Source organism: Ovis aries, chromosome 1 (assembly GCF_016772045.2).
Source record: "Ovis aries strain OAR_USU_Benz2616 breed Rambouillet chromosome 1, ARS-UI_Ramb_v3.0, whole genome shotgun sequence".
Lineage (NCBI taxonomy): Eukaryota > Metazoa > Chordata > Mammalia > Artiodactyla > Bovidae > Ovis > Ovis aries.
The window spans coordinates 103227220-103251173 of record NC_056054.1 but is presented as its reverse complement, the minus strand read 5'-3'; the positions used below and the strand labels follow the sequence as shown (position 1 = coordinate 103251173).

The window sequence follows — 23954 nt, the reverse complement described above, 5'->3', positions numbered from 1 at the left end:
CTGTTATCTCTGCTAGTTAGAAGCAGCCAGTTTGAAGGCACTTGAAGAATCCACATCTTTTTACTAGTAACAGAGGTCTGCCTTCACCACTGCCTGAAGAAAGATTTCACAGTGTGTGGTCTTTCCTAAAAGAAGACCGTGTAGCATCTGCTGTGTTTCTGTCTTGACTGGGCTGATGTGGTTCAGAAAAAGATCAGGGGCATAACCTGGGTATTTGAAGAGGTAGGAACTTCTTTAGACTGAGTCCTGCTCCTGATCTCTTTCTCAGTCTCTCAGAGAACCAATGAGGACCGCTGTTCCTGCCTAGTCCTCTGAGATTCCACAATGGAGTAACCAGGATCACCATTAGGAAACAGATGCCCTTCAGGAATCCTGGAAGGAACAGCAATGTCTGGGGATCAAGCATTCTTCTCATGAGAAGTCTTAGGAACTAGGTGGTACCTGCTGGAGTAAGAGAATTATCTAAGGAATACGTGACATAGAACAGTTCTGCCAACATAAAGTTATACTTGCTTTTCTTTCTGGGTGAATTACTAATGGATTCCAAGATATTTTTACCAATAAATTCTATAGGTTGTCACTTATGTTTGGTAATTTGAAGGAGGATTAGTTTTTCTTAAGGAAAAGGTGCCTAATGAGGTTGCTGACTTAGAAAGAGGGATAATTAGTTCTTGATAACAGAGAAAGTGATTCAAGGACAAATGGTCCTCAGTTTTTTGAAATAATGGATATTTTTTCATAAAATGAATAGTTTCCCTTTTACACATGGAAGCATTTGTAGCAAACTGAATCTCTGAATCTCTCTGAAAATCGTGTAATATCTACATGAGAGTTTGCTAGATTTTACTTAGAACCTAGTAATAGTGGTTATCTAGGAGAGAATTGACTGTCTGGGACTGAGTAGAAAAGAGGCTAAGTAAGCCATGAGGCAGAAAAGAAATCATCAGCAAATATGCATACTTGAAGAGGTAAAGGTCAGTGCCTCTAAAATTCCAAAGGAAAATGTTTTTTGAAACTACAATGTTACATGTAGCCAAACTATTAGTCAAATATGAATAAAATAATATAATTTCCACAAATATATTTTCTGATAGCTTCCTGAGGTTTTGCACAAATAAAATAAATGTTAAAAACCCCAATTGAGAAAGACTCAAAATGCAAACAAAAACAAAAACAAAAACAAAACAAAACAATCAACCTATGGACAAAATTGAGAGTACAAGGAAAATGAAACCCCTAGCGTGACAAGTGTTGGGGAAACCTACAGATCATCAAGATTCTACTGAGAGAGTTTTCAAGGTTACCGGAAATTATATTTCCAATTGGAAACTGTAATGAATATAAAGACAGAAAGAATGATGGGCCAGTTAATTCAAAATTATACAGTAGTCAATACTGCGGTGGGAATTGATTATCACTTTACTCTCTGGAAATGAAAAAAATGTATGTGTAGACATTGCTATTCACAGCATAACAACTACACATACTACACACTCATTACATTGAACTTTTAAAAAATTTATTTACTTTTAATTGGAGGGTAATTGCTTTACAACATTGTGCTGGCTTCATACAGTAACATCAATCAGCCACAGGTATCCATAAGTCTCCTCCCTCTTTAACCTCCCTGCCGCCTCCCACGCCATCCCATCTCTCTGGGTTGTCATGAGCACCAGGTTGAGTTCCTTGCGTCATACAGCAAATTCCCACTCTCTTTCTATTTTAGGTATGGCAATGTATGTTTCCATGTTCCTCTCTCAATTCAGCCCATCCTCTCCTTTCCCCACTGTGACAAGTCTGTTCTCTATGTCTGCATCTCTTTTGCTATCTTGCAAATAGGTTCATCAATGTCGTTTTTCTAGATTCCATATATATGCATCAATATATGATATTTGTTTTTCTCTTTCAGACTTACTTCACTCTGTAAAACAGGCTCTAGGTTCATCCACCTCATGGCATTGTCTTAAATTTGTTCCTTTTAATGTTGAGTAATGTTTCATTGTATACATGTACCTCAAAGTTCTGAAAGAGATGGGAATACCAGACCACCTGACCTGCCTCTTGAGAAATCTGTATGCAGGTCAGGAAGCAACAGTTAGAACTGGACGTGGAACAACTAGGAAAAGGAGTACATCAAGGCTCTATATTGTCACCCTGCTTGTTTAACTTCTATGCAGAGTACATCATGAGAAACGCTGGACTGGAAGAAACACAAGCTGAAATCAAGAGTGCCGGGAGAAATATCAATAACCTCAGATATGCAGATGCAACCAGCCTTATGGCAGAAAGTGAAGAGGAGCAGAAAAGCCTCTTGATGAAAGTGAAAGAGGAGAGTGAAAAAGTTGGCGTAAAGCTCAACATTCAGAAAACGAAGATCATGGTATCCAGTCCCATCACTTCATGGGAAATAGATGGGGAAACAGTGGAAACAGCGTCAGACTTTGTTTTGGGGGGCTCCAAAATCACTGCATATGGTGACTGCAGCCATGAAATTAAAAGATGCTTACTCTCTGGTAGGAAAGTTATGACCAACATAGATAGCATATTCAAAAGCAGAGTCATTACTTTGCTGACTAAGGTCCGTCTAGTCAAGGCTATGGTTTTTCCTGTGGTCATGTATAGATGTGAGAGTTGGACTGTGAAGAAGGCTGAGCACCAAAGAATTGATGCTTTTGAACTGTGGTGTTGGAGAAGACTCTTGAGAGTCCCTTGGACTGCAAGGAGATCCAACTAGTCCATTCTGAAGGAGAGCAACCCTGGGATTTCTTTGGAAGGAATGATGCTAAAGCTGAAACTCTAGTACTTTGGCCACCTCATGCGAAGAGTTGACTCATTGGAAAAGACTCTGATGCTGGGAGGGATTGGGGGCAGGAGGAGAAGGGGACGACCGAGGATGAGATGGCTGGATGGCATCACGGACATGATGGACGTGAGTCTCAGTGAACTCCGGGAGATGATGATGAACAGGGAGGCCCGGGGTGCTGCGATTCATGAGGTCGCAGAGTCGGACACGACTGAGCGACTGAACTGACCTCAATTTCTTTATCCATTCATCTAGGTTGCTTCTATGTCCTGACTATTGTCAATATTGCTGTGATGAATATTGGGATACATGTGTCCTTTTCAGTTATGGTTTCCTCAGTGTATGCGCCCAGTAGTGGGATTGCTGGGTCATTTGGTAGTTTTATTCCCTAGTTTCTAAAGGAATCTCAATACTGTTCTCCATAATGACTGTATCAGTTTACATTCCCACCAATAGTGCAAGAAGTTTCCCTAGTCCCTTTTCTCTTTGAAGGCTGAGCTCTGAAGAACTGATGCTTTTAAACTGGTGTTGGAGAAGACTCTTGAGAGTCCCGTGGACTGCAAGAAGACCCAACCAGTAAATCCCAAAGGAAATCAATCCTGAATATTTGCTGGAAGGGCTGATGCTGAAGCTGAAACTCCAAGACTTTGGCCACCTGAGGCAAAGAGTCAACTGAATGGAAAAGACCCTGATGCTAGGAAAGATTGCAGGCAGGAGGAGAAGAGGGCAACAGAAGATGAGATGGTTGGATAGCATCACCAATACAATGGACATGAGGTTTTGCAAACTCCAGACAATAGTGAAGGCCTGAGAATCCTGACCTGCTGCATTCCACTGAGTTGCACAGTGTCGGACATTGCTTAATGACTGAAGCACAGCAACAGTGTCAAAGAATGTTCTTTCTATGTTTTCCTCTAAGAGTTTTAGGGTTTATGGTCTTACATTTAGATCTTTAATCCATGTTGAGTTTATCTTTGTGTATGGTGTTATCTTTGTGAACAGGCTTCCCTGGTTGCTCAGACAGTAACCTGCCTGCCTGCAATGTGGGAGACCCAGGTTCAATCCCTGGGTTGGGAAGATCCTCTGGAGAAGGAAATGGTAGCCCACTCCAGTACTCTTGCCTGGAAAATTCCATGGATGGAGGAACCTGGTTGGCTACAGTCCATGGGATCACAAGGAGTTGGGAAACAGTGACAGATATCACTTTCACTTTTCACACTCATGCAATGGAAAAGGAAATGGCTACCCACTCCACTTTTCTTGCCTGGAGAATCTCAGGGATGGGGGAGCTGGTGTGCTGCTATCTATGGCATCGCACAGAGTCAGAAACAACTGAACAACTTCACTTTGTATGATGCTAGGGAGTTTTCTAATTTCATTTTTTTTACAAATAGCTGACCAGTTTTCCCAGCACCACTTATGGAAGAGCCTATCTTTTCTCCATTGTATATTCTTGCCTCCTTTGTCAAACATAAGGTGTCCATAGGTGCATGGGTTTATCTGGGCTTTCTGTCTTGTTCCATTGGTCTATATTTCCCGTTTTGTACCAGTACCATATTGGCTTGATGACTGTAGCTTTGCAATACTACACATTTTTTAAAATATAAATTTATTTATTTTAATTGAAGGCTAATTGCTTTACAATATTGTATTGTTTTTGCCGTACATCAACATGAATCCGCCACAGGTATACACGTGTTCCCCATCCTGAACTCCCCTCCTTCCTCCCTCCCAATACCATCCCTCTGGGCCATCCCAGTGCACCAGCCCCAAGGATCCTGTATCATGCATCGAGCCTGGACTGGTGATTCGTTTCACATATGATATTATACATGTTTCAATGCCATTCTCCTAAATCATCCCACCCTCTCCCTCTCCCAGAGTCCAAAAGTCTGTTCTATACATCTGTGTCTCTTTTGCCTTCTCACATACAGGGTTATCGTTACCATCTTTCTAAATTCCATATATATGAATTTGTATACTGTATTGGTGGTTTTCTTTCTGGCTTGCTTCACACTGTATAATAGGTGGCAGTTTCATCCACCTCATTAGAATGGTTTCCACTGTATTCTTTTTAATGGCTCTGTAATACTCCATTGTGTATATGTACCACAGCTTTCTTATCCATGCGTCTGGTGATGGACATCTAGGTTGTTTCCATATCCTGGCTATTATAAACAGTGCTGTGATGAGCATTGGGGTACACGTGTCCCTTTCAATTCTGGTTTCCTTGGTGTGTATGCCCAGCAGTGGGATTGCAGTGTCATAAGGCAGTTCTATTTCCAGTTTTTTTAAGGAATCTCCACACTATTCTCCATAGTGGCTGTACTAGTTTGCATTCACACCAAAAGTGCAAGAGGGTTCCCTTTTCTCCACACCCTCTCCAGCATTTATTGCTTGTAGACTTTTGGATAACAGCCATTCTGACTGATGTGAAATGATACCTCATTGTGGCTTTGATTTGCATTTCTCTGATAATGAGTGATGTTGAGCATCTTTTCATGTGTTTGTTAGCTATCTGTATGTCTTCTTTGGAAAAATGGCTGTTTAGTTCTTTGGCCCATTTTTTGATTGAGTCATTTATTTTTCTGGAATTGAGCTGCATAAGTTGCTTGTATATTTTTGAGATTAACTCTTTGTCAGTTGTTTCATTTGCTATTATTTTCTCCCATTCTGAAAGCTGTCTTTTCACCTTGCTTATATTTTCCTTTGTTGTGCAGAAGCTTTTAATTTTCATTTCCAATATTCTGGGAGGTGAGTCATAGAGGATTCTGCTGTGATTTGTGTCAGAGTGTTTTGCCTATGTTCTCCTCTAGGAGTTTTATAGTTTCTGGTCTTACATTTAGATCTTTCATCCATTTTGAGTTTATTTTTGTGTATGGTGTTAGAAAGTGTTCTAGTTTCATTCTTTTACAAGTGGTTGACCAGTTTTCCCAGCACCACTTGTTAAAGAGATTGTCTTTTCTCCATTGTATGTTCTTGCCTCCTTTGTCAAAGATAAGGTGTCCATATGTGTGTGGATTTATCTCTGGGCTTTCTATTTTGTTCCATTGATCTATATTTCTGTCTTTGTGCCAGTACCATACTGTCTTGAAGACTATGGCTTTGTGTAGAGCCTGAAGTCAAGCAGGTTGATTCCTCCAGTTCCATTCTTCTTTCTCAAGATTGCTTAGGCTCTTGAGGTTTATGTATTTCCATACAAATTGTGAAATTATTTGTTCTAGCTCTGTGAAAAACAGCATTGGTAGCTTGATACGGATTGCATTGGATCTATATATTGCTTTGGGTAGTATCCCATTTTCACTATATTGAGTCTTCCAATCCACAAACACGGTATTTTTCTCCATCTATTAGTATCCTCTTTGATTTCTTTCATCAGTGTTTTATAGTTTCTATATATAGGTCTTTAGTTTCTTTAGGTAGATATATTCCTAAGTATTTTATTCTTTTTGTTGCAATGGTGAATGGAATTGTTTCCTTAATTTCTCTTTCTATTTTCTCATTATTAGTGTATAGGAATGCAAGGGATTTCTGTGTGTTGACTTTGTATCCTGCAACTTTACTATATTCATTGATTAGCTCTAGTAAATTTCTGGTGGAGTCTTTAGGGTTTTCTAAATAGAGAATCATGTCATCTGCAAACAGTGAGAGTTTTACTTCTTCTTTTCCAATTTGGATTCCTTTTATTTCTTTTTTGCTCTGATTGCTGTGGCCAAAACTTTCAAAACTATGTTGAATAGTAGTGGTGAAAGTGGGCACCCTTGTCTTGTTCCTGACTTTAGGGGAAATGCTTTCAATTTTTCACCGTTGAGGATAATGTTTGCTGTGGGTTTGTCATATATAGCTTTTATCATGTTGAGGTATGTCCTTCTATTCCTGCTTTCTGGAGAGGTTTGTTTTTTAAAATCATAAATGGATGTTGAATTTTGTCAAAGGCTTTCTCTGCATCTAGCGAGATAATCATATAGCTTTTATTTTTCAATTTGTTAATGTGGTGTATTACATTGATTGATTTGCGGGTATTGAAGAATCCTTGCATCCCTGGGATAAAGCCCACTTAGTTATGATGTATGATCTTTTTAATGTGTTGTTGGATTCTGATTGCGAGAGTTTTTTAAGGATTTTTTGCATCTATATTCATCAGTGATATTGGCCTGTAGTTTTCTTTTTTTGAAATTAATCTTTGTTGTTAACATTTTAAATCACTTTCTTAAGTCCACATAATCCACCAACAATTAATCAAGTCCTGATTTGTAGCATTATCCAACAATTGTACCTCATAAGCTTGAAAGAACACACAACTTGTAGTGCCAGTGGACTTTAAATTCCCAAAAGAATGAGGAAAAGAGGAACAGGAAGAAGAGAAAAAGAAGATAGAGGAACAGAACAAGGAGGGGGTGAGGAGTGGGAAGAGGAGACAACTTAAGATGCCAAAGCAAAAATCAAATACAGGAAATATATAGGCTAAATATGGTGCAAACTGTAAGATTATCACAACCTTAATGGGAAAAGTACTGCTTCTTTAAGTGGCATAGGGACCAAGGCATGAAATTCATAGATTAAAAAGTAACAACACTGACAAGGTATGCTTATGGGCTGAGCAGTTCTGATGCACTCACAGTAACATCTGATCCTCATTGTGCTTTCTGTGAGCTGACACAGTTCTAAGTGCTTTATATATACGTATAAATGTAAGGGTCACAACCTCTCCTATAAAATGGGTACTATTATTATTCACACTTTTAAAGTGAAGACAATGGACCTTAACATGAGACACGGAGACCTTAAGCAAATTACCCAAGATTATACAGTTGTTAAGCAGCAGAACCATGAAGTGAACTCTGGAAGGCTGGCTATAGGATCTGTGATTTCTGAAACATGACTGTGGTTACTTCTAGTGGATAACTTATGGGATGCAAATTAATTAGGATACTTGGGTCTTTTGAAGGGTTGGTAATGTTCTTTTTTCTTTTCTTCTTGACAATAAAGAGATCAACCTATAATTATCCACTTCATACAGCAGAGGTTTATGAACTTTCTGAATGTATTGATCATGTTTTCCTAAAATCAAACAAAATTTAATTTTTTGTCTTCTTTTTTCTTGTTTTTCTTCAAGACAAAATTGGGGAGGAAATCATATCAATAATATTAGGCTAGAACCCTGTCCAAGAGTACAAAGTCAACCCTCCTAAAAATAAATACACTTCTTCTTAGTGTTAGAAGCACAACAGTAAAATTCTTTATGCATTTTGTTACCTATAAAGTGATGGAAATTAATGAAGTCAATTTCCCTATAATATGAGAACATTGTTAATAATAGACCTGCTTTTCATATAGTCACTCTCATGAAATAAATTTTTGTTTTGCAAAATAATTAATATATTCCTCAGCCCTTTTAACCATTTTCAAAAAATGTCTCTAAAAGATCATATGTACTTTCAGTTAAAAGAAAGGAGATGTGATAGTAGGGAATTACAAAGGAACTTGAGACTCTGAACTTCAGCATAGTGTGGTTGGAAAACTGTGAATAAATTATCAAAATCTTTGCTACATCTTTCAGATCCAGTGTCTTCAACCCCATTTGGAGACATTGTCTCTTGGGTGACTGTTCTCCCTGCAGTTACTCTGCCCTGCCTCAGCACTTGCCATCGCCTCTCACTGATACAGTGTACCCCAGATACTCAAGGCTCACTCTTCTCTTCACTCAAATCTTTGCCCTAAAAGCTACTTTGGAAGAGCTTTTCTACACAGTTGTCTCTAACATACCCCTGTGCATCACTATTATTTGCCTTCTATGTACACGTGTGTGTATGTGCAAAATGCCTTCAAGAGTTTAGATGGAAAAAGGACTTATTTGCCATCCTCATATCCCTAGTCCATAAGAGACTGCCTGGCATGTGTTAATAATTGGGAAACATTTGTGAATAAATTAATTTCTATGAGTACACTGAGTTGAATAGATTCTTGCCTAGTGGTTTTACAAATAAGGAACCTGAGACTGAGAGAATTCAATTCTATTCAGGGTCTTCAAGGTAGACAAAGATAGAAAGAAGATTGAAACCAATGAAGGAATTCTTCGATGGATCCAGTCCATAAGACATATTTCAAGCAAAACTGAACTCAATGATGGAAAAGTCTAATTCTGATAATCCAAAGGGAATGAAAGGGAACACTCAGAAGAATACTTGCAGTTGATAGAAAAGATGAAAAACACTATATGCAAAAAATAAAAGGAAAGAAAGAAATACATAATGGGCTATGAATATGCTTTATTGGAGAAGTAAAAGAACAAACACACTAATTGCTCATGGGGTAGAGATCACAACACAGATTTCATACAGGCACATGGTAAAGAAGATCAAACAATGATTCTGCTGCTCTTTTTCCAACAACGTGGTATCAGCTTCAGGAAGCAAGCCTTTTCTCTCTCAGCTGTCAGTCCGGGAGGGAGGTTAAGGAAGATGCAGTCCGTCACCATGGTCGAAGGGAAGACAATGGTAGCTTCATGGATCTTGTTTCTTGGTGCAGATGAAATCATGGTGCTGTTACTTCCACTTGGGTGGACATTTCTGCTCCCATGGTGGGCATGGTGGTCCAGGAGGGCATTTCTGCTGGCTCACTGGAGGTGGGCATGGGTGAGGTGGGCAAGGCTTATGGCACTTCGGTGGGCACACTATTGGAGGTGGATGGCAGGGCTCCTTGCACTGATGGTGATGTTGATGGTGATGTTGATGCGGATGTGGATGTGGATGCGGATGCGGATGCGGATGCTGGTGGTGAGACATCCTTTTTGGGTCTCAAGGAATCTGAAATACAAACAGACAACATTCTTCATAACTGTGAGTCCGATTGGTAGAACTTTTAGCTGTGCCAACAACCCTCCCATCACTAAGGACTCTTCTTGATTCCTTATACAGTCTTTATGTTTTTTTTTTTAATAGCTTCTTCACCCTTGTTTTTTAGTATCTCTTGCCCTCAGATCTTCAGTCTTTTCTGGTTAGTCTCTCCTACCATTTTCTAAAACAAAATTACCTACAAGGTGTTGTACGAATACAAATATACTATGAAGAAGAATCTGGGTAATAAACTTGTAGCCAATCTCCAAACTAATCTCTACTTATTTCTCCCATAAGGTCTTGGTTGCTGGCCCAGCTGACCTGATTGTGGGCTTCTGAGGAGAAATGCAAAGGACCAAACCTGGCACTCAGTGGGATTGCATGGTGAGAAGGGGGCATTTGGAACTAATGTGTGCTGTGATAGCACAGTCTCTCATCCCCTTTACTCTCTCTCAGGTTAAGCCTGTGCCTCTGTCCATTTTTACCTCACATTTAAGATCGCATTCATGACCAAATCCAACAATATACCCTTAAATCCTCATTAAGTTCTTTTTCCCGGACAGAGCACTAATTGCTTCAATTAAAGCCACTTCTACGCCTGATTAAACCCTACCACCCAAGTTCCAAAAAGATATTTAAGAGTTGTGCCTACCAGGGGCTCCAAGGAAGATCTATATCCGTCACGACAATGACAGCACTGTGATGGAGACTCCTTTTATAAGGACCAGACAGCTCCACCCAGGGGGAACATCCCAGGACTGACATGATGCACTTGTTTCCTACCCCCAAATACCACGTGTTTGCAGTCTCAAAAATCAATGCCCCAGTCATACTGATATCACACAGTTCCCTTGTCCATGGACTTGCTCACCCTTTAGTGAGTAATTACAGAGTGATTCATTTGAGACTTTGTCTCATACTTCCTCTACCAGTGTTGTGCACCATGTAGGGAATATGAGGATGCTTGAGAATGGTGCTATTCTTCCATAGATAGAGATGTTGCTTCCCCCTCTTGCCAGCTCCCCAAGCATCTGGTACATAAAACTTACTACCCCATTCCATTTCATCTGTCAGCACCCAGCTTTTTGTCCATTGATGACAGAGACCAGGGTTTACCCACTGCACATATTGTAACTCCTACCTACAGTTTTTCTAAACTCACCTTGTACCATGTACTACTTCTTGACAATTAAGTGACTTAAACCTGACCACAAAGTCTACCTTGATTTTTTAGTGCAAGCAGTCTCATGTCAGATGTGCTTTCACATGGCTCCATACACGGACTTGAACAGGACAACATTATCCCTCAAGTTTTTCGGCCATAAATCACAAGCTCTGGCCCCTTCCTGAAGCTCTGCTTTTGCAGGTTCATACACTGATCTGAACTCTGCAGACCCATGATCTGAGTCATTTGTGGTCTACTAGAAACCCAAATTCCTCTCCTCTCATTATCTTCAAAATGAACTCAGTGTTGGGCTATATCCATTTAGAAGCTTTTCCACTAATACTCCCTAAATATCTTTCACTTCTTTCCCCTCCAACAATTAATTCAATTGACTCTCTCAGGTCCTTTATTTTAAATGACACTTAGTGTGTTTTCAGACATTCTTAGTACACTCAGGGATGAACCTCCATGAATCATTGATTCAGCCATTCAATCTATGGGTATTTGTCCTTTAAAAAGTTAAATATGGGTGACATAGAACCCATTGATAACTTATTAGTATAATTTGGCAACCTACAGTAACACTTCAGCTAATAATATTTACTTTGCCTTTCAGGGGAAAACTTGAGTACCTTGGCTATCAGTTCAGTTCAGTACCATCCAGTCACTCAGTCATGTCTGACTATGCGACTCCATGAATCTGCACTACCCCAGGCTTCCCTGTCTGTCACCAGCTCTCTGAACTTGCTCAAACTCATGTCCACTGAGTTGGTGATGCCATCCAAACATCACATCCTCTGTCATCCTCTTTTCCTCCTGCCTTCAATCTTTCCCATCATCAGGATCTTCTCCAGTGAGTCAGTTCTTTGCATCAAGTGGCCTAATTGTTGGTGCTTCAGCCTCAGCAGCAGTCCTTCCAATGAATATTCAGGACTGATTATCTTTACTATTGACTGGTTAGATCTTCTTGCAGTCCAAGGGATTCTCAAGAGTATTCTCCAACACCACAGTTCAAAAGCATCAATTATCTGGTGCTCAGCTTTCTTTATGGTCCAACTCACACACCCATACATGAATGACTACTGGAAAAAACATAGTTTTGACTAGATAGCCTTTGTTGCAAAGCAATGTCTCCACTTTTTAATATGCTGTCTAGGTTGGTCATAGCTTTTCTTCCGAGGAGCAAGTGTCTTTTAATTTCATGGGTGCAGTCACCATCTGCAGTGATTTGGAGAGCAAAATAATTTAGTCTCTTACTGTTTCCATTGTTTCCCCATCTTTTTTGCCATGAAGTGATGGGACCAGATACCATGATCTTAGTTTTCTGAATATTGAATTTTAAGCCAACTTTTCACTCTCCTCTTTCACTTTTATCAAGAGGCTCTTTAGTTCTTCTTCACTTTCTGCCATAAGGGTGGTGTCATCTGCATATCTGAAGTTATTCGTATTTCTTCTGGCAGTCTTGATTCCAGCTTGTGCTTCATCCAGCCCAGCATTTCTCATGAGGTACTCTGCATATGTTATATAAGCCTTGTGACAATATACAGGCTTGATGCATTTCTTTCCCAATTTTGAACCAGTCCATTGTTCCATGTCTGGTTCTAACTTTTGTTTCTTGACTTGCATACACATTTCTCAGGAGGCAGGTAGAGTGGTCTGGTATTCCCATCTTTTTAAGAATTTTCCACAATTTGTTCTCTTTTACACAGTCAAAATCGTTAGCACAGTAAATGAAGCAGAAGTAGATATTTTTGGAATTCTCTTGGCTTTTATATGATCCAACAGATTTTGTTAATTTGATCTCTGGTTCTTCTGCCTTTTCATTTCTTTTTAAAAATTGATTACTTTATTTTAATTGGATGCTAACCTTACAACATCGTGGTGTTTTTGCCATACACTGAATCGACATGAATCAGCCAGGATGCACATGTGTCCACCTATCCTGAACTCCCCTTTCACCTCCCTCCCCACCCCATCTGTCTCAGTTGTCACAGAGTACCAGCCTTGAGTGCCCTGCTTCATGCATTCAACTTGCACTGGTCATCTATTTTGCATATGGTAATATACATGTTTCAGTGCTGTTCTCTCAAATCCTCCCACCCTTGCCTTCTCCCACATACTCCAAAAGTCTATTCTTTACATCTGTGTTTCTTTTGCTGCCTTGCATATAGGATCATCGTTATTGTATTTCTAAATTCCATATTTATGCCTTAATATACTGTATTGGTGTTTTTCTGACTTACTTCACTCTGCATAATAGAATCCAGTTTCATCCACCTCATTAGAACTGACTCAAATGTGTTATTTTTTAAAGTTGATTACATTCCATTGTATATGTGTAACACAACTTCCTTATCCATTTGTCTGCTGATGGACATCTAGGTTGCTTCATACCCACCTATTGTAAAGAGTGCTGCCATGAACATTGGACAAGTATGTCTCTTTCAATTCTAGTTTCCTCGATGTGTATGGCCAGCAGTGGGATTGCTCAGTCATATGGCAGTTCTATTTCCAGTTTTAAAGATCTCCACACGGCTCTCCAAATTTGCTGTACCAGTTTGCATTCCCATCAGCAGTGTAAGAGGGTCCCCTTTTCTCCACACCCTCTCCAGCATGTATTGTTTATAGATTTTTTGATGATGGCCATTCTGACTCACATGAGATGATACCTCATTGTGGTTTTGATTTGCATTTCTCTAGTAATGAGTGATGTTGAGTATCTTTTCATGTGTTTGTTAGCCATCTGCATGTCTTCTTTGAGGAAATGTCTGTTTAGTCTTTTTGCCCACTTTTTGAATGGGTTTTTTGTTATTCTGGTACTGAACTGCATGAGCTGTTTGTATATTTTGGAGATTAATTCTTTGTCAGTTTTTTCATTTGCTATTATTTTCTTCTATTTTGAAGGCTGCCTTTTCACCTTGCTTATCATTTTCTTCATTGTGAAAAAGCTTTTAAATTTACTTAGATCCCATGTGTTTATTATTATTTTTTATTTCTCTGTCTCTGGGAGGTGGGTCATAGAGGATCTTGCTGTGATTTACATCAGAGAGTATTCTGCTTATGTTTTCTTGTAAGAGTCTTATAGTTCCTGGTCTGGTCTTACATTTGGATCTTTAATCCATTTTGAGTTTATTTTTGTGTATGATGTCAGAAAATGTTACACTTTCATTCTTTTACACATGGTTGACCAGTTTTCCCAGCACCAGTTGTTAAAGAGATTGTCTTTTTTCCATTGTAAATTTTTGCCTCCTCTGCCAAGATAAGGTGTCTGGTGTGTGGATTTATCTCTGGTCTTTCTATTTTGTTCCATTGATCTGTATTTCTGTCTTTGTGCCAGTACCATATTGTCCTGATGACTGTAGCTTTGTAGTATAGTCTGAAATCAGGAAGATTGATTCCTCCAGTTCCATTTTTCTTTCTCAATATTGCTTTGGCTATTTGAGGTTTTTGTGTTTCCATACAAAATGTGAACTTATTTGTTCTAGTTCTGTGAAAAATACCATTGGTAACTTGAGAAGGATTGCACTGAATCTTTAGATTATTTTGGGTAGTATGCTTATTTTCATTTTATTGATTCTTCCAACCTATAACCATGGTATATTTCTCCATCTAATTGTGTCCTCTTTCATATCCTTCATCAGTGCTTTAGAATTTTATTTATTTAGGTCTTTTGTTTCTTTAGGTAAATTTATTCCTAAGTATTTTATTCTTTTTGTTGCAATGGTTAGTGGAATTGAATCCTTAATTTCTCTTTCTGTTCCTTCATCATTAGTGTTTAGGAATGCAAGGGAGTTCTGTGTATTAATTTTATATGCTGCCACTTTACCATATTAATTGATTAGCTCTAGCAAATATCTGGCAGTATCTTTAGGGTTTTCTATGTAAAGGATCATGTTGTCTGCAAACAGTGACTTTTACTTCTTCTTTCCCAGTCTGGATTTCTTTTATTTCTTTTTCATCTCTGACTGCTGTGCTAGGACTTCCAAAACTATATTGAATAGTGGTGATAGTGGGCACTGATGTCTTATTCGTTATTTTAGAGGAAATGCTTTCAGTTTTTTTGCCATTGAGATAATGTTTGCTCTGGGTTTGTCATATATGGCTTTTATTATGTTGAGGAAACCTATATGCAGATCAGGAAGCAACAGTTAGAACTGGACATGGAACAACAGACTGGTTCCAAATAGGAAAAGGGGTACATCATGGCTGTATATTGTCACCCTGCTTATTTAACTTATATGCAGAGTACATCATGAGAAACGCTGGGCTGGAAGAAGCACAAGCTGGAATCAAGATTGCCGGGAGAAATATCATAACCTCAGATATGCAGATGACACCACCTTTATGGCAGAAAGTGAAGAGGAACTAAAAAGCCTCTTGATGAAAGTGAAAGAGGAGAGTGAAAAAGTTGGTTTAAAGCTCAACATTCAGAAAACGAAGATCATGGCACCTGGTCCCATCACTTCATGGGAAATAGATGGGGAAACAGTGGAAACAGTGTCAGACTTTATTTTTTGGGGCTCCAAAATCACTGCAGATGGTGACTGCAGCCATGAAATTAAACAATGCTTACTCTTTGGAAGAAAAGTTATGACCAACCTAGATAGCATATTCAAAAGCAGAAACATTGCTTTACCAACAAAGGTCCATCTAGTCAAGGCTATGGTTTTTCCTGTGGTCATGTACAGATGTGAAAGTTGGACTGTGAAGAAAGCTGAGAGCTGAAGAATTGATACTTTTGAAATGTTGTGTTGGAGAAGACTCTTGAGAGTCCCTTGGACTGCAAGGAGATCCAACCAGTCCATTCTGAAGGAGATCAGTCCTGGGATTTCTTTGGAAGGACTGATGCTAAAGCTGAAACTCCAATACTTTGGCCACTTCATGTGAAAAGTTGACTCATTGGAATAGACTCTGATGCTGGGAGGGTTTGGGAGCAGGAGGAGAAGTGGACGGATGAGATGGCTGGATGGCATCACCAACTCGATGGATGAGAGTTTGGGTGAACTCTGGAAGTTGGTGATGGACAGGGAGGTCTGGCCTGCTGCGATTCATGGGGTCACAAAGAGTCAGATAAGACTGAGTGACTGAACTGAACTGATGTTCCTTCTATCACATTGTCATCAGAAGAGATGCTTGAAATAATTTAATTTTAAAAAAGTTTACCAAGACTAGATTTATGGCCCAGTTGTGATCTATCCTGAAAAATATTCCATGTGCACTTGAGAAAAAGGTGAAATCCATTTTTGGGGGGTGAAATGCCCTGTAGATATCAATTAGGTCTAACTGGTCCATTGTATCATTTAAATCTTGTGTTCCTTGCTAATTTTCTGTTTGGTTGATCTATCCATAGATGTGAGTACGGTGTTAAAATTCCCCACTATTTTTGTGTTACTGCTGATTTCCTTTTCATACTTGTTAGTATTTGCCTTATGTATTGAGGTGCTTGTATGTTGGTGCATATATATATATATTTATAATTGTTATCTCTTCTTCTTGGATTGATCCTTTCATCATTATGTAATATTTTTCTTTGTCTCTTATCATGGTGTTTGTTTTAAAGTCTGTTTTATCTGATGTGAGTATTGCTACTCTTGCTTTCTTTTGGTGTCTATTTGCATGAAATATCTTTTTCCAGCCCCTCACTTTCGGTCTGTATGTGTCCCTGGGTTTGAGGAGGGCCTCTTTTAGACAGCATATAGAAGGGTCTTGTTTTTGTATACATTTGACCAGTCTTTGTCTTCTGGCTGGAGCATTTAACCCATTTATATTTAAGGTAATCAGTGATAAGTATGATCCCATTACCATTTACTTTGGTGTTTTGGGTTTGAGTTTATACATCCTTTCTGTGTTTCCTGTCTAGAGAAGATTCTTTAGCATTTGTTGAAGAACTGGTTTGATGGTGTTGAATTCTCTCAGCTTTTGCTTGTCTGTAAAGCTTTTGATTTCTCCTTCATATTTCAATGAGATCCGTGCTGGGTAGAGTAATCTTGGTTGTAGTTTTTTCTCTTTCATCACTTTAAGTATGCCCTGCCACTCCCTTCTGACCTGAAGAGTTTCTGTTGAAAAAATAAGCTGTTATCTTTATGGAGATCCCCTTATGTGTTATTTATTGCTTTTCTCTTGCTGCTTTTAATGTTTGCTATTTGTGTTTGATCTTTGTTAGTTTGATTAATATGTGTCTTGGGGTGTTCCCAATTTTAGGGAAGCTTTTGACTATTATCTCCTCAAGTATTTTCTCATGCCCGTTCTTTGTGTCTTCTTCTTCTGGGACTCCAATGATTTGAATGTTGGGCATTTAACATTGTCCCAGAGGTCTCTGAGGTTGTCCTCATTTCTTTTAATTCTTTTTCCTTTTTTCCTCTCTGCTTCATTTATTTCCACCATTCTATTTTCCACCTCACTTATCCTCTCTTCTGCCTCAGCTATTCTGCTGTTGGTTCCCTCCAGAGTGTTTTTAATCTCAGTTATAGCATTGTTCTTTATTGATCAGTTCTGTTCAGTTCATGCTCAGTCATGTCTGACTCTTTGCGACCCCATGAATCGCAGCTCACCAGGCCTCCCTGTCCATCACCAACTCCCGGAGTTCACTTAGATTCATGTCCATCGAGTCAGCGATGCCATCCAGCCATCTCATCCTCTGACGTCCTCTTCTCCTCCTGCCCCCAATCCCTCCCAGCATCAGAGTCTTTTCCAATGAGTCAGCTCTTCGCATGAGGTGGCCAAAGTACTGGAGTTTCAGCTTTAGCATCATTTCTTCCAATGAAATCCTGGGGTTGAACTCCTTTAGAATGGACTGGTTGGATCTCCTTGCAGTCCAAGGGACTCTCAAGAGTCTTCTCCAACACAACAGTTCAAAAGCATTAATTCTTCGGTGCTCATTGATCATCTCTTCTTTATTTATTATAGTTCCTTGTTAAACATTTCTTGCATCTTCTCAATCCTGTCTCTAGTCTATTTATTTGTACCTCGATTTTGTTTTCAAGACTTTGGATCATCTTTACTACCATTATTCTGAATTCTTTTTTGGGTAGACTTCATATCTCCTCTTTTATTAGATTTGGTGGGTTTTTGTCATGTTACTCCACCTGCTGAATATTCTTCTGCTTTTCATTTTGTTTAGATTGCTATGTTTGTGGTGGCCCTTCTGCAGGCTGGAAGTTCATGGTTCCTCTGAATTGTGGAGTCTGCTCCCTGTGGGTAGTGTTTGATTAGTGCCCCGTCACGGTTTCCTGGTTGGGGGAGCTTGCATCTGTGTTCTGCTGAGTGGAGCTGGATCTCTTCTCTGTGGAGTGCAAAGAAGTGTCTAGTAGTGAGTTTTGGGGGTGTCTATGGGTTTGGTATGGCTTTGAGCAGCCTGTTTTTTAATGTTCAGGGTTTTGTTCCTGTTGCTGGAGAATTAGCATGGTATGTCTTGCACTGGAACTCTTTGGCTCTTGGGTGAAGCTTGGTTTCAGTGTAGGTATGGAGGATATTCAAAAGCAGAGACATTACTTTGCCAACAAAGGTCCATCTAGTCAAGGCTATGGTTTTTCCTGTGGTCATGTATGGATGTGACAGTTGGACGATGAAGAAAGCTGAGTGGCGAAGAATTGATGCTTTTGATCTGTGGTGTTGGAGAAGACTCTTGAGAGTCCCTTGGACTGCAAGGAGATCCAACTAGTCCATTCTAAAAGAGATCAGTCCTGGGTGTTCTTTGGAAGGACTGATGCTAAAGCTGAAACTCTAGTTCTTTGGCCATCTCATGCGAAGAGTTGACTTATTGGAAAAGACTCTGATGCTGGGAGGGATTGGGGGCAGGAGGAGAAGGGGACGACAGAGGATGAGATGGCTGGATGGCATCACTGACTCGATGGACATGAGTTGGGTGACTCCAGGAGTTGGTGATGGACAGAGAAGCCTAGAGTGCTGCAATTCATGGGGTCACAAAGAGTTGGACACAACTGAGCGACTGAACTGAACTGATGGGGACTTTTGCGTAAGCTCTTGACTTATGTTTCCCTGGAGTCCGAATTTCTCTGATGTTCTAAAGTTCTGGATTTGAGCCTCTTGCCTCTGGGTTTTGGTCCTTCTCTTACAGTAGCCTCAAGACTTCTCCATCCATACAGGATAGAAAGTAAAACCCCTAGGTTAATGGTGAAATAACTCTCCACATCCAGGAACACCCAGAGAGATTCACAGAGTTATATAGAGAAGAGAAGAGAATAGGGAGGAAAGAGATAGAAGTGACCCAGAGGAGAAAGGGGAGAGTCAAAAGGGGAGAAAACGATCAAGCCAATAACTGAATCCCAAGTGACAATGTATACTGAAGATTAGATTCTTAAAGGTACACAGTTGATAGCAAATATCAAAAAGCAAAATTAAAAACCTAAAATAGAGTTTAGAATCTCAAATATATTATATTAAAAATACAAAACAAAATTGGTCACTAAAATTAAAAATATATATGGAATTTGTTTTTAAAACGTAAGGTTTTTAAAAATTTTAGAAAGGTGATAGTAGGCTATAGAAATGAAAGTTAATGGGAGTTTGTTTACGTTGCTCTCAGACCTAGCTGTTGCATACCCCAACTCAGCCTCCAAAATGGGGAAATCCTTCGCCAATTTCATGTGCAAAAAGGACTTTCATCCTGCTTCCAAATCCAACATCAAAAAAGTTTGGATGACAGAACAGAAAATATCATATGATAAGAAGAAACAAGAAGAGTTAATGCAACAATATCTAAAAGAACAAGAATCATATGATAATAGATTGCTAATGGGAGATGAACGTGTAAAGAATGGCCTTAATTTCATGTATGAGGCTCCACCAGGGGCTAAAAAAGAAAACAAAGAGAAAGAAGAAACAGAAGGAGAGACCGAATACAAATTTGAATGGCAGAAAGGGGCCCCAAGAGAAAAATATGCCAAATATGACATGAACATCAGAGATCAGCCCTTTGGTATTCAGGTTCGAAATGTGAGATGCATTAAATGTCACAAATGGGGTCATGTCAACACAGATCGAGAATGTCCTTTGTTTGGTCTTTCTGGAATTAATGCAAGTTCAGTTTCCACTGATGGCTCAGGGCCATCGATGCACCCCTCGGAGCTAATAGTGGAGATGAGAAACAGTGGGTTTGCACTGAAACGAAATGTACTGGGGAGAAACTTGACCGCAAAAGATCCATCACAGGAATATGCTGCAAGCGAGGAGATCCAGAAGTTGAATTTTTAAAGTCACTAACAACCAAACAAAAACAGAAACTCCTCAGGAAATTAGATCGACTTGAGAAGAAAAAAAAAGAAAAAGAAAAAAGATAGAAAAAAGAAAAAGCTTCAGAAGAGCAGAAGTAAACACAAAAAACATAAAAACAAGCCCTCCTCCTCCTTCTCCTCCTCCCCGTCCCCACTGTCCTCCTCCTCCTCCTCTAGTGACAGTTCAGAAAGCAGCAGTGAGAGTGACAGCAAAGGGACAAAAATGCAGGAGAAGAAAAGAAAGAAAAGCAAGCATTCAGGGAATCACAACAGTGATCCTGAAGCGACGGGCGAGTCTCAGCAGAGAAAACGGGATGAGGAACGTTCTTGCAGTCACAGTCACAAGGAAAAGCCTAAGTTTTTAAAGCAAGAGAGTTCTGGGGAGAACAGCAAACGGAGCCATCCTGATTCTGACAGAAAGCCCAGAAGCCATGACCAGAGTCCAGGGACGAGAGGATCTGGGAGAGAGGAGAGGAGCCGGAGAAGCCGAAGCAGAAGCCCCGGCAGTTACCAGCCGAGAGAAGGAAGGAAGCGGCCGCGGCGCAGTCCAGGTGAAGAGCGGGACAGAAGCAGCGACCCCAGACGCCGTGGCACGGATGCATACAGAGGAGGGCAGGTGCATAGAGAGCATTATCGGGAGATAAGCATACTGGAGTGACACCAGAAGACTGGAGCAGAAGTAGAGAACAAAGAGAGACTTACCTGCGACAGTAAACTGCAAATAAAAATATCTCCACTTTTTTCTTGAATACCAGTAGCAAGGGCTAAATTATATACTGTTGTCTTTCTAATAAGAAGCTCTATTTTAATTTTTCATCTCTGTAAACTGTTACATCAAGTACAAAACTACATGAATCCCATAAGAATAAACTTTGCAAATATTTGTAAGTAATCTATTTGGAGGCTGTAAAAATATATTCAGTTGACAAATGTTTCTTGTACCCTATACTGAAATAAAAACCCCTTATTACTCTGTGACATTTTCATCATTAAAAGAATAACAGTACAAACAAACAAACAAACAAAAAAGAAATGAAAGTTAATGGAGTAATAAACAACTAAAATTTTAAAATCTTTAAAAAGTAAGAAGCGGTAATAGTTAAAATATATCTAGGAATTTCTCTGGAGCTGATGTGAGCAGTGTGGGGTCATTTCAGTATCAGATAGTCCTTTGTTCCAGCTTGCATTTTCTTCTCAAGGCTCCTCAAATGCACAGTCTCAGCATTAACTTCAGGGTTTTAATCTGTTGCACCTGTCACTTCCAGGGTGGTTTCCTCCTTCTTTGTTTATTTTGGTTTCCTCTGTTTGCAAGTCTCTTCAGTGTCTAATTTCTGCCCTGACACTAGGTGGCAAAGGTGGCCACTTGTTTAGGCTCACTGTTCAGTTGTGCTGGGGAGAGAGAGGAAACCTGCAAACAAATATCACTGGCATGTTGGGAAGTGTTTGCAGTGCATGGACCATGTTGGGTTTGCCACAGCCCAAGGCAGCATGTACTTTCTGGGTCCACACTGCTCAGGCTCCAGGGTGCTCTGAAAGAGGACTGTCCCAAGTGGGCCCTGCTTTTTATGTACTTCCCAGGTCTAAACCTCTCAGGTTCTTGGGTGCACTGCAAGGGCATAGACCCAGATGGACTGTGTGTTTTGTGCTCTTCCCAGGTCCAAGCCACTCAGGTGGCTGGGTGCTTGGCCATTACACCGTCCCAGGTGGGCCACGCATCTTATGTACCACCCTAGTCCCGGCCACTCAGTTTCCTGAGTGTGCTGCAAAGGCACCATCCCAGGTGTACCATGTGTCTCCTCTGAGGAGCTGATCTCAGGCTGTGACACTCCTGGCAGATGTGAACCATTCAGGATCCCAGGAAGATGTGATTAGCAACTGGCAGCCTTCTCACAGTTTGGTGGAAACTGTGGTCTCTAGGGCCGAGATAGTAGTGGCCACTTGCCTTTTGGCTCTGTCTATGGCACACCTGCCTCTCTGCCTCCAGCGACAAGAGGGCCCTAAATGGCATACAGCTACTCTCCTTTAGTATTCGCCAGGGCACAATCCTTTGTTCTATGAGCACACCAGGGGTCACCATGCAGCCTTAGACTCTTTCAATGGAAAGGGACTTGTTTGTGTGTTTGTCAAAAAAAATTTTTTTTGTCTCTCTGGCCATCCCATGATTTGGGTTGCTATGTCACCTTAGCCCCCTCAGATTTTCCTCAGGGCACTCAAGGCCAGTCCTTACCCTAAGGACCAACAATGCACCTCACACCTCCCTGCCCAGCCCCCAGTTGCTGCTGGTAGATGTGAGTGGCTGAGCCACTTCTCTGCTAATAGTTGCAGCTGGCACATATTCTGCGCATTTTTTTCTCATTATGCTGCCCTCTGAGATTTCAAAGTACCCCACAGACACACTTGTGAGAGGGTTTCCTATTGTATGGAAACTTCTCCTCCATGACTCCCTCCCCAGGATGGGTCTCCATCCCTAAATCCCTTATCTCTGTTTTCATCTTTTATAATCTGTCCTACCTCCTTTTGAAGAGATTGGGCTGCCTTTCTGGGTGCCTGGTGTCCTCCACCAGTGTTCAGAAGTTGTTTTGTGAAAGTTGCTCAACATTCAAAAGATCTTTTGATGAATTTGTGGGGGAGAAAGTGGTCTTCCCATCCTATTCCTCCACCATCTTGGGACCACCTTCCCTCTCTGCCTTTTCTAAATCCAGCCTGAACATCTGGAAGTTCTTGGTTCATGCACTGTTGAAGCCCAGTTTGGAGAATTTTCAGTATTACTTTGCTAGCATGTGAGATGAGTGCAATTGTGTGGTAGTTTGAACATTGTTTAGCATTGCCTTTCTTTGGGATTGGAATGAAAACTGACCTTTACCAGTCCTGTGGCCACTGGTGACTTTTCCAAATTTGCTGGCATATTGAATACAGCAATTTCAAAGCATCATTTTTCAGGATTTGGAATAGCTCAGCTAGAATTCCATCACCTCCACTAGCTTTGTTCATAGTGATGCTTCCTAAGGCCCACTTGACTTCACATTCCAGCTGTCTGGCTCTAGGTAAGTGATCATACCATCGTGATTGTCTGGGTCATGAATATCTTTTTTGTATAGTTCTTCTGTGTATTCTTGCCACCTCTTCTTAATATTTTCTGCTTATATTAGGTCCGTACAATTTCTCTCCTTTATTGTGTCCATCTTTACATGAAATGTTCCCTTGGTGTCTTTAATTTTCTTGAAGATATCTCTAGTCTTACACATTCTATTTTTTTTTTCTCTATTTCTTTGCATTGATCACTGAGGAGGGCTTTCTTATCTCTCCTTGCTATTCGTTGGAACTCTGCATTCAGATGGGTGTATCTTTCCTTTTCTCCTTTGCCTTTCACTTCTCTTTTCTCAGCTATTTGTAAGGCCTCCTCAGATAACCATTTTTCCTTTTTGCATTTCTTTTTCTTGGGAATGGTCTTGATCATTACCTCCTGTACAATGTTACAAACCCCCTTCCATGGTTCTTCAGGTACTCTATCAGATCTAATCCCTTGAATCTTTTTGTCACTTTCACTGAAAGGGAAATCATAAGGGATTTGATTTAGGTCATACTGAATGGCCTAGTGGTTTTCCCTACTTTCTTCAATTTAAGTCTGAATATGGCAATAAAGTGTTAATGATCTGAGCCACAGTCAGCTCCCAGTCTTGTTTTTGCTGACTGTACAGAGCTTCTCCATCTTCAGCTGCAAAGAATATAATCAATCTGATTTTTTGTATTGACCAATTGGTGATGTCCTTGTGTAGAGTTGTCTGTTGTGTTGTTGGAAAAGGGTGTTTGCTATGACCAGTGCATTATCTTGGCAAAACTCTGTTAGCCTTTGCCCTGCTTCATTTTGTACATCTATAGGTGCCTGCACTTTATGACATTAAACATTTTCCAACCTC

At 40.1% G+C, this 23954-nt stretch overlaps 1 protein-coding gene and 1 long non-coding RNA gene across 2 annotated transcripts; one reads left to right on the top strand and one right to left on the bottom strand.

Annotated features, from left to right (window-relative positions):
• Positions 1 to 9052: 9052 nt before the first annotated feature.
• Positions 9053 to 10329, bottom strand: LOC114113214 (uncharacterized). Its single transcript, XR_003588258.2, has 2 exons — positions 10292 to 10329; positions 9053 to 9609 (listed from the first exon to the last, which is right to left on the bottom strand). It is a non-coding gene; the product is annotated as an uncharacterized LOC114113214 (long non-coding RNA).
• Positions 10330 to 19324: 8995 nt separating this feature from the next.
• LOC101121654 (corepressor interacting with RBPJ 1) lies at positions 19325 to 23458 on the top strand. The gene is given in 3 exon segments (XM_027965140.3): positions 19325 to 19991; positions 19994 to 20079; positions 20081 to 23458. Coding segments are annotated over 3 exon segments (1308 nt in total). The 5' UTR covers positions 19325 to 19384; the 3' UTR covers positions 20696 to 23458.
• Positions 23459 to 23954: the final 496 nt, after the last annotated feature.